We start from the raw sequence: 10,641 nt of genomic DNA on the forward strand, positions 1-10,641 counted from the left end.
TCAGATGTCATTAAAATATTTAATAAAATTAGCAAAATCAAAACATCAAATCATAGTTCTGCTGCTTATATATACACATGTACACAGAGTGAGCGCAGTTAAAGATGTTTGATTCTGGATGACATACAGTACGTTGATTTAAAAAAATCTATAAAAATACACACCGTGCAAACCACCAACCAAGTGCTAAGTCAGTCTATCAATCAAATGTACATTTTACAAACGTAAAATTACGTTCAAAAGTCCCGTACCACACAAAGAATTTGACATACAAATAATACTGGTTCATCTTGATAGTCTGTCCAGTTCATCCGTGTCCTTCTGAGATGTTCTCAGAGCTGCAGAGTGCCAAACAGTTTGCGTGGGACCGTAATGTCCAGCTGCTTGCCGGAGACCTGGTGTGGAGGAGTTTCATCCCTGGACGGCCCACAGTTCTCCTTCCCCTTCGCAAGACCCCCATAACAACCGCGGCACACAGCATGGTACATATCAGCTCCTCCGATCACCTCCACCTGTGACAAGGGTAAAAGGGCAGATTTGCATGAGAGGCAGGTGAATGTCTTGTCCATTTCCCATATAACTTAAATCTCATCAAATAGTACATTGCATTACATTAACATTCAGTGTTTTGTTACCTAGAGAACTCTACATCTACCACTAGTTCATTAAGACCGTTATGCAACCCAGTACCCAACCTGAGTTCTAAGATCCGGTTTGCATTGCATCCGCTATGAAACAGACATCAGTTTATCTGGTGTATCGGTGAGCCACTCATACAATTTGAAACATTTTGTGTTTACAGTCTAATCCTTTTAAATTCAAAGTTTGTCTCACACGGTTTATTCTCATGGGTTTAAAATAGCTCTCTTGAGAGCTGACATGCAATCCATGAATATCCATTTGCCCTCTATGCCAAAGCTAAGACTATGGGCATTAGCATAGACCATGAACATTCATTTGAATCTGCAGGTTGCACTTTGGCTACTGTACTGTGGAAATCACACAGATGATGATACCACTATTTGATAATGTATTAACATGTTCCAGAATGACGCAGAAGTGCACATCTATCTCTCCTGCTTTCTGTCCACTTTTGCTGGGTCCAATCACAAACTAGCTTATCCAAAAGGCGCACCCGGATCGTTGGTCTGATTGGTTGAAGGACTATCCAAAAGCGGCATTTGAACTATACCCATTCATCACGCCTCTTGTGCAGTAGAAATAAAGCACAGACTCCCCAGACTAATGTTCAATCTTAAAAGATTGAGTTTAGTATGGTGATAGCCAGACAATAGAAGTTTCGTGCAAACGGTGACTCTAAAGAAATACACATATCGAGAACATCCTTATCTGTGAGACGACCCACATGTTTTTGCATGTAGCATTGTATTAAATGAGCAGAATGATGAATGATTTTTCCCACTAACTAAATGAGCAATAGTTCATGTAGAGCTGTATCAACGCACTGCATGGCATGTTGTGCTTCTTACAGAAGAGAACACAAGGGGTGAGAGCCCCAGTAAACACAACCCAAATCACAGCACATGTCAACAAACCAATCTCTTCCTCATACCTCTTTCTCAGCACCAAGCCTCTTAGTGTAGGCAGCCTCTTTGAAGCACTGCATGCAGACAGCATTCAGCTTCACAACACTTTCTGCCAGCGGCACCAGGCTCAGGATGTTTCCAAATGGCTGAGAGGAGGACAGAAGCAATCATCACAAACATGTAGTTGGTTATCCTTGCTAAAAAAGGTTGTCATTTGCCAGTTTAGACTTAACGTAAGCGCCCACCAGACACGTTCGTGGTGCAACAAGAACAAAAAAAAATGTCCATTGTTTTTAAGGGAGCAAAGTCCACTAGAAACATCTGCCGCGCGGCAGCCATGCAGAGTTTGAAAACTGTTCCAAAATCCTGCTTGTCAAGCCCACACCGCTGAACGCAGTGTCCGGTGGGTGCCGGCCTTTAAAATTCACTCCTTCTATCTATGTGTTAGCCAAACTATTCGAAACAAACACTGAAATGTGGAATGGCAGTTGGCAAACCAAACCCACTGCTTAACATACAGTATGATCTATATTAAAGCAAAGAACTAAATGGCTTGTTAACACTCAACATCTCTTCAGTCTCAACAATACGTACCTTCCTTTGAAAAGTACCATCCAGAGCTGCAACAATGACTATCTTGCCATGGTTGGCCATTTCTTCACAGAACTCCACTGTGTCTGGAAACTAAAACATGAAAGAATTAAAAGGTGTTAATAAACCAGTAAAGCCTAGTCTGTTTAGCAATGGTAAGCAAATATCATGCAACCTTTCATTAGCACGGTGGCCTTAGGGGCATTATCAATGCAGTGACAACTCACAAATTGTCCTTCATCTATGCCAATGACACAAGCCCGCATTGCAAGAGAACGCACATCCTTCAGGGCGTTGGCTGGTACGGCTTCCATTGTATTCCTGGGGAGGGACACAGATTAGTGACCTTTAAGATAAGAAATCCTCACACATACACAACATGATGACTTGGAGGGAAGAAAAGAGGCTTACTGGTCATGTGTGGCCATTCCCTTTTCCGAATAGCGCGTGTCTTTGGCATATTTGATAACTAGGCATTTGTACTGTGCAATCTGGAATCTACGCACTCTGCGCATCAATTCTGTGCTGCAACAGAGAATAAGAAGCAGAATGGTTTAAGATTCAGTCAATGTTGCTCATACAGTATTTGAGCTAAACAACCATTCACAGAACTATGACTGTGTACTGTTTTTTTTGTGGGCACATGCACTAAATGGGCAGCTGGAGAACAATGACAAGCAACAATGTATTCGTGGGTTTCATCAGGTCCCTTTCCACAGGTGTATAAAATCAAGCACATAGATTATGAATGCAGACTGCACAGTACTGGATTAACCCACCTGTGGAAAGGAACCTGATGAAAGGAAGAGGAATGCCGGTGCAACACAGATTCCTTCTCTGATGAAGACGTTTGTAACATCGAAACGTTAGTCAATGTTTTGCACCTTTTAAATAAATACTAAAGAAGACATCTGCGTTGCACCGGCATTCCTCTTCCTTTCATACACTATCTGTCCCGGCCTGGTTGCACCAGAGTGTCGCACATAGCAGAAGCGCGGAGAACTTTCCTTTGTTGGAACCTGATACTGTATATAACTCATGAATTGGAAAACACTAACAGACTTGGCTTTGAAGGGTCAATACAGAAATAGAGAAAACTTTTTAAGACAAGTTATCTTTATCTTCTCAATCCACTCCACTGTTATTTAATGGCTCCTCCAATATCTAAAATTAAGATGCCTGGTGTTCCCACTACAGCTCTTTTGTTGCCCATGCTGACTTAATCAGCTGTACCCTGATGTTATATTTGATATATTCAGTGGTAAATTTAAATTCAAGGATTTATAATGCAAATGTGTTGAAGCACTGTAGCCTACAATAACGAGTCAGACTGGCTATTAGGCCTATGATATGATCACTGATGTTGCTGTTGAGACAAATACTTGCAGACATTTTTCTGTACTGCCCGCTGACTTAGATATTACTTTAGCGCTAGTATAAAATGGCTATACGTTGTGTACACCCAAGATCATTACACTTCTTAAAGGTAACTAACAGTTTAAAGGGGGAAAAGACATACAGTGAAAGACATACAGTAAAATCGACTACCTCCCTAATTCCTTTGTGGAAGAGGCGCGCGCAACCTAAGCGCCAAATTGTTGACATGCGAGGCTAATGCTATTTATAAACATCTCCAATGGTCTTACGCTTATGTTATATCACCCTAAATTCATATAGCATGAACGTGGAATGTATGTGACGATACAACTAATAAGTAAACCCAAATAAAAAAAGTAGCTATAACTCGCGCGCAGGAAACGGAAGACCCCCGTCAACATTGGCGCGAATAGCAAACTTGAATATTTGAAGATAATGACAAAATTGTGTAAATATCAGCCTTGAAACTCTTCAATAGTTTGAAATGCCAATGGAAGAAATGGTATAGTTGTATTAAACGCACTTTTTTCTTGGATTTAAGCGAGATGAACAACAACCTGATGCAATGTCAACAATGTTCAACTTACCTCTTTCCAGAAAACATGGGTCCAAATATGACCTAATAACACAAAAACCAACATGAATACATGTGTAACTACGTCAGTAACACAAGAGTTAAAATTTCAGTAGAATGAATTTACAATAAATAAGTTAATGCTAACGCAACATAAAGCACACGTTACCTGGATTTGTCCTCGCTTTTTCCTTGGTGAGTTTGGCAGAATACTTGAAACATTTAGGCAATCCATGTTAGTGTTAAGAATACTGCAGCGGTGTTATAACTATCTTTACCCTGATATAGCAGCTTCGGTCAGTTCGTAACGTTTCTACACTAACGACGACGAACAACCGGATTGTCCCGCCAGTTGATTTGGATTTAAACTTATTGCCGGTGCGGACTTCATGGTTTCAGAAACAACCAATAGAGAGAGAGTGCGTCAGAAAAGAAAAAAAAGACTGACACGCGCACTAGCGACGCAGTCACAAAACCCAACCCCGTATCATATCTGAAAAAGATATAAACCTACTTTGCACATCATACATTTCAGAGGTAGTCATTTATCTGAATTCATGCTTTTTGTGTTCACTCATTCACACTGTTGGTGTGGAAGGAAAGAATCAACACACACAATGCAGTGTAAACTTACTGTATTAAACCCTACAACCTTTATAGACCTTTGGCTAATAAGACACTGACTCCCAGCTATCTTAATTCAATGATCAAGGAAAAACACTCAACACAAAGGATTTACATTTCTTTATTTTGCAGATAATCAAAACACAGCTTTGTAAAGGGCATGGTGGGTGTGACTATAGCATTCAGACAAAGAGAGAAGCAGAGTATTCGTCCAAACTAATCATGGTGGATACTTTATTCTTTAACAGTTAAAACGTGTTCAGAGGGTTGTTCTGATTTTCACTCCTAAAACAACCAGCGGGAAGACACCTCACACAAACAGTTAACTTGTTACTCTTAAAAGTCACAGGCCCGCCACATGACACATTCGACAGAAGCAGGGACACCACATCCCTGTGACCAGATGACTAAAATGAACGAATCAGAAACTGTTCCAGCCCGAAATATCAAGCATGGTCATATACATGCCATCATTGTCATTAATTAGCCCCTGTTAACTTCTTAACAACCCTACCTCATTACCCCCTCCCCCCATTAATTTATCAACACCTCAATAACTTATTACAACAATGTACAACTTAACATTACAATTTAGTAAATCAACAAGCAAGCCTCAGAGTGAGCAGGGTGTTGTCTAGCGGGAGGACTGCGCGAGTGGTGGTAAGTCAGGTGTCGTCCACAGCGGAGAGCGCGTGTTGCTAAGCAAGATGTTGTTCACAGAAGACTGTTGCAAGGTGGTGGGTCGTCCACAGGTGAAGGCGTTACTACGGTAACGGATGCGTGCCTGCGTGTGGCTGATGGACCTGACGGCAGCGGTAAATGTATGAGGAGAACGAACTTGACCAATGAACGCAGCCCGTCTCAAGGGAGCTGATTAAATGGGCTTTGGAAGATGAAGCCTCACTGTCCAACCAGAAGCTCCTCTTCTCCGTCTCTCCCGGACGTCTACCTGCTCGGTAGTTACACATGACTGGATGGAAAGATAAGACTGACGGGGTAAAGCGGCCAATGAGATTAGGAGTCCTCAGAGAAAGCCCGGTGTGTGTTGGGGAAGCGCTGGGAGTTGTAGTCTGGATCATCATTCAGACGCTTCTTCACATCACTCTTCACCTGAGACACAAACAAATAAGCAAACAAACAAACAAGACACACACACACACACACAAACAAATAAGTCACTTATGTATAATACCTTAAACCAACATGCTTGTGTTAAAAAAGGACCGATAGTTCATTAATTGAGTAGTTGTTGACTGAAGGACTTTACTTTATTTACTTATATTAGTACCAGCCACAGTGAGGAGCGCAGGTATATGATGGTGCTTGCTAATAAACTAAGTTAAGGCAGGACCACTTTGTCAAAGAAATAGCTTTTATTTACTTACTATTTGCATAATATTACCTATGGCGGTATGTTTTGTTTTGGGATCGCCCTGCCCTTCCATGTGCAAACATGAAAAGCCTCAGCCAGAGAGAGCTGCAAAAATGAGCAGTCACCCTACTGAACTCTAACTCAGCATCCCCGTGACAACCAATCAACTAACTGAATAATTTGAGTTATTCTGTTTTTCTTACAATATATTATGTTAATAAAGTTAGATCTGTTTTATTCTCACTACTATTATAATGTCACTGCTGCTGCATCGCATCTGTATATGTTGTTCATACTTTCTTCATATTACATAGCCACATTTATTCTGCTCTTATAAGATAACTGCTGACTACACTACACATGTTTATATTTAATCTATATTACTCTAAATCACCTTCTGTAAAGCAACTGTATACTACTGTCTACACTGTACTATATTTCCCATCCTGTCTATGCACCCCACCTGTCTACACTTTGTATATGACATTGCACTTTTCTGCTTCCTGCAATTCTGGTTTGACGCAAACTGCATTTCATTGTCTTTATTGTCATTGTGCAGAGTACAACTACAAAGTTGAACCTAATCTAATGAACCCCCCATAAAATGAATGAATCAGAGACTGTTCCAGCCTGAAATATCAAGCATGGTCATATACATGCCATTATTGTCATTAAATACTCTGCACAATGACAATAAAGTTTAATCTAATCTATTAAACTCCCCATAGGTACAGAACAGAGCAGACACCACTGACAAGCATTGATTGAAGTCAGAATGACTGACAGTATGAGGAGGAGATGGATTGGGGTAGGTTGGCAAAAGGGCTTGCAGAGAAGCGGCAGGTAGAAGGTAGGCTAAAGACCGGTGCCCACCGGACACCACGTTCAGCGGTGTGGGCTTGACGCGCAGGCTTCTAGAACAGTTTTCTATCCCTGTGCGGCTGCTGCGCGACAGACGTTTCTAGTGGGCTTTGCTCCGTTAAAAACAACTGAGTTCTCATTTTTTTTCCTTGTCACGGCGCACCACGTACGTGTCTGGTGGGCGCTGGCCTTAAGGCAGCTTAAGTAAGGAGCCCTGAGTGATCTCCATCAGTGAAAGAGCAGAAGATGATCAGCTGAGCAATCAGCTGGGCAGTCAGTTGAGCCGCTCAGGGTAGCTGAGCAAAAGTTGGTGGGCTACCTGATCTCACCCTATGCTCTAATTTTCACTTCAGTCTCACTTGTGAGCCCATTATTTCCTTCTGAGTAACACACATGACAAAAAAGTATCATTTCTTTTCCTTCATATTAGAACAGCTGAGTTTTGATACTTGCATCTACTTACAAATTTGTTAGCCTGCTCAATATACTGCATGTATGTGATTGAATGGTGTAAAGTACCTGTTCACTGTAGGCTTGCTGCAGCTCTGGAGCCTCTAGCTCCCCCTGCAGGCTCTCTGGAGTGGTGGCAGGCCGCACGCCTGCAGCCCGGGCAGCCCGGCTCACGGCCTCAGACAGAGTGACATGAGGCCCGTCCCCCTGGGCCGTCTGAACAGGAACAGAACATCATGAATATCGTATTATGCCCATATCAATTCTGCAATCAATACCGATGTAAATTAATATAAATCAGTTTAAATTGACCATCTATTAATATCAATAATTACCAAAACACCAATCAAATCAGATCAAATCTGTCAGAAGGAGGGCATTACTAAGCACTAGTGGCAGTCGGGCAGGAGTGGAACTATGCTGATGGAACTATGTATTTTGTTGTCTGTTTGCTGGTGCATCTGTGTAGCTGAGTGTCTTTGTAAATGTGAGAATCAGCTGGAGTGTGTGTGTGTGTGTGTGTGTGTGTGTGTGTGTGTGTGTGTGTGTGTGTGTGTGTGTGTGTGTGAGAGAGAGAGATCCAAGACAACGCACCTTCCTTCTCTTGGCTGGCATGCCATGAAGGTAGGCATCTGACAAAGGAGGCTGTGCCTTCATCTTCCTCTGGGACAAAATGTCATGTCTGATGATAGGCACCCATTCCTGCAGACATATACAGACAGATATGATAAACAGGTATGTTTATTGGATCCATATGGCTTGGCTTCAGTCAGACGTGCAGTATTTGGTGTGTGACCAGCATTTCCAGTGCAGGTTTAGAGCATGTACTGTAGATGTTGATACCATTCTAACACCATGTCCTAACAGGATCTGAGTGAGCGACTGTCAATGTTGTCTGTCTACACTGAATCTGTTAAATATGCCCTGCTATTGCATCATATTTCTCATTCAAAATCGCAAAGCAAAGCGAGTGACAGAAAAAAAATATAGAAACAGGGTGTTCGACAAAAGTTCTCTCAAAATGCCGCGCTGCATTGCGCTGCTCACGTCGCTTGCAGTCAGGACACTCCAATTAAAAATGATTTAATGGAAATTAAACATTGATTTAATTAATGTAATTAAATGGATTTTATCGCTACTGTTCGCTCACACCACGTCCAGTTAGGACATGGTGTAATGGGGGCACTGCTGTGGGACGAGTACCCAGAGTCCAGCCCTTACCGGTGGGACCGCTGCTGCCCACGGCTCCACCTCGGCCCCGGTCTCTTCACGCCCGCCTGCTGCCATGGGAACGGTCCCTCTGGCCTCGCCCGACGACGCGCGGCGTGACCCTGTGCCCTCTGCGGCGTCTGCGGAGGTCATCATGGCCTCCTCTGCAGTGGTGGCAGGAGCCGGGGACATGGTCTCCTCCATCTGCAGGGCATCAGGGGGGCCACATGGCCAGTGTTATCAATAGGGTTACATACGGACACCAACCATACATTAGTGTATACCACTTACACTAATGTACGCAAAGCAAGACACAGACACAAGACACATCAAACACTTTATATCAAACATTAACATCATTAATGTCACTCACACAGACACAGACACAGACACAGACACAGACACAGACACAGACACAGACACAGACACAGACACAGACGACACAGACGACACAGACCTCTACATTCTGAATGTCCGCCTGCTGCTCTGCCTGGGCATCTGAATCCACCCTCTGAGCTGCTTCACTCTGAAACAAAGACAGAGACGTCAGTGTGTTAGTGTGACTGGGATGTTAGTGAGGCAAGACACTCATGGCCTTCCTCTTCTGACTGGATGTGTTTAACCCACCCCCACCTTCCTTATATGTGTAAATGGGTGTGTGTGTATATACAGTAATAATAATAATAATAATAATAATAATAATAATAATAATAATAGTAACAATAATAGTAACAATAATACATTATTATTATTGCTTATATTAAATACCTGGGTGTGTATATATATATAATAATAATAATAATAATAATAATATAGTATTATTGTTTATATTAAATACCTGGGTGTGTATGACATAGTGGATGATGTCGGCCTCCTGGACAGGGTTGTGCTCCAGGATCACGTGCAGCCTCATGGACATCATGCTGGTCAGCCAGTTCACCAGGCTGGGGTTCACCTCTGCTGACATCCTCCTCTGCACACACACGCACACACACACACAAAAACACATGAGCACACACTTGCATACAAGGATTGTGTGAACTTACCATGACAAGTTCATAAATACATAAACTAACCAATAATCAAAATGTATTACTGTAATTATTAGTGATGGTAGCAGAACTAGCAGTGGCAAAAACAACAGTACAAGATCGATTGAGTCTTGTGCTTGTATGAGTCTGAGAATTTTGTTTGTGTGCGTGTATGTATGTGTGTATGTGTGTGTGTGTGTGTGTGTGTGTGTGTGTGTGTACTAACAATGCGGTGGTTGATGACAGCCGTGAGGGCCCCCCTGTCTCCCCGGAGACAGTACAGGTTCAGGGCCAAGCACTCAAACAGGCCCTGGGTGCACATGTACAGGAGCCGGGGGCCAAAGGTGTGATCTGCAGGGACACAAAAACTCTCATCACAAACAAACAATCGAAAAAAATGTAAACACAAAATGAGTCTACGCTAGGTCGTGTTCTGTTTTTGCTCTTAAAGAGGAACTATGCAGGATTGCCGATTTCATCTCTGGTTTCGGTTTCGTTTTTCGTTTTCGCTCGTTTTATGCTTGCATTTTCTCTGCAGAGCTTCCCCGACAGCTTTAGCGTGTATATTTATACATGTATAGGCTATATTTAAATATATAAATTGCAAGCGTGGTTCTTCGTCTCAGACTTCCAGATGTAAACAAGGAGCGATCGTCTCCTGCAGAAAGTTGCATAGGGTCTCTTTAAGAGCTGGAGATGTTATATGTTGCTTTTAGATTTGTAGTATTTATTTAAAGAACACAAAACAAACGACCTGTAGGAACCTAACCAAACGACCTGTAGGACTACACTACGCACTGGGGTTTGTGGGGTACAGTGGAGTGGAGTGCAGTGTGTGTGTGTGTGTGTGTTTACCTGTGCAGCGCAAGATGTGTGTAGCCATGCGCGTAAACTGCTGGCGCAAGAAGGACAAGTTGGTTTGGACAATGTCCACTCCCTCACGCACCGTCACCGTAGCCTGCAGGAAACATACCAAACGAAGAAAACAAAATGAAACATTAGTCT

At 42.5% G+C, this 10,641-nt stretch overlaps 2 protein-coding genes across 7 annotated transcripts in view; both read right to left on the minus strand.

Annotated features, from left to right (window-relative positions):
* tk1 (thymidine kinase 1, soluble) lies at positions 1 to 4,471 on the minus strand. Its single transcript, XM_062530074.1, has 7 exons — positions 4,259 to 4,471; positions 4,103 to 4,134; positions 2,550 to 2,663; positions 2,366 to 2,459; positions 2,142 to 2,231; positions 1,574 to 1,693; positions 1 to 512 (listed from the first exon to the last, which is right to left on the minus strand). The coding sequence occupies exons 1-7, from the start codon at positions 4,322 to 4,324 to the stop codon at positions 333 to 335; spliced, it is 696 nt and encodes a 231-aa protein (XP_062386058.1). The 5' UTR covers positions 4,325 to 4,471; the 3' UTR covers positions 1 to 332.
* Positions 4,472 to 4,818: 347 nt separating this feature from the next.
* The window catches only part of bag6l (BCL2 associated athanogene 6, like), a 17,818-nt gene continuing 11,995 nt past the window's right edge, over positions 4,819 to 10,641 (minus strand). For all 6 annotated transcript variants that reach the window (XM_062528944.1, XM_062528947.1, XM_062528945.1 and 3 more), the window contains exons 18-25: positions 10,492 to 10,594; positions 9,863 to 9,987; positions 9,444 to 9,578; positions 9,063 to 9,131; positions 8,618 to 8,809; positions 7,991 to 8,098; positions 7,466 to 7,612; positions 4,819 to 5,823 (exon numbers count right to left, since the gene is read on the minus strand). In XM_062528944.1, the coding sequence (XP_062384928.1) occupies positions 5,728 to 5,823; positions 7,466 to 7,612; positions 7,991 to 8,098; positions 8,618 to 8,809; positions 9,063 to 9,131; positions 9,444 to 9,578; positions 9,863 to 9,987; positions 10,492 to 10,594 (975 nt within the window). In that variant the 3' untranslated portion in view covers positions 4,819 to 5,727. The remainder of the gene's footprint in view (positions 5,824 to 7,465; positions 7,613 to 7,990; positions 8,099 to 8,617; positions 8,810 to 9,062; positions 9,132 to 9,443; positions 9,579 to 9,862; positions 9,988 to 10,491; positions 10,595 to 10,641) is intronic.

This window comes from Sardina pilchardus, chromosome 24 (genome assembly GCF_963854185.1).
Source record: "Sardina pilchardus chromosome 24, fSarPil1.1, whole genome shotgun sequence".
In the NCBI taxonomy this organism is placed as follows: Eukaryota; Metazoa; Chordata; class Actinopteri; order Clupeiformes; family Clupeidae; genus Sardina; species Sardina pilchardus.

Bases quoted from the DNA above. Each gene is read 5' to 3' on its own strand.
- tk1 (XM_062530074.1), bottom strand. From the start codon at position 4,324: ATGGATTGCCTAAATGTTTCAAGTATTCTGCCAAACTCACCAAGGAAA. The intron at 1,694-2,141 runs GTACGTATTGTT...TCCTCCTCTCAG, and splicing joins ATGGTACTTTTCAAAGGAAG to CCATTTGGAAACATCCTGAG. The intron at 513-1,573 runs GTATGAGGAAGA...CCCTTGTCACAG, and splicing joins GGCTTGGTGCTGAGAAAGAG to GTGGAGGTGATCGGAGGAGC.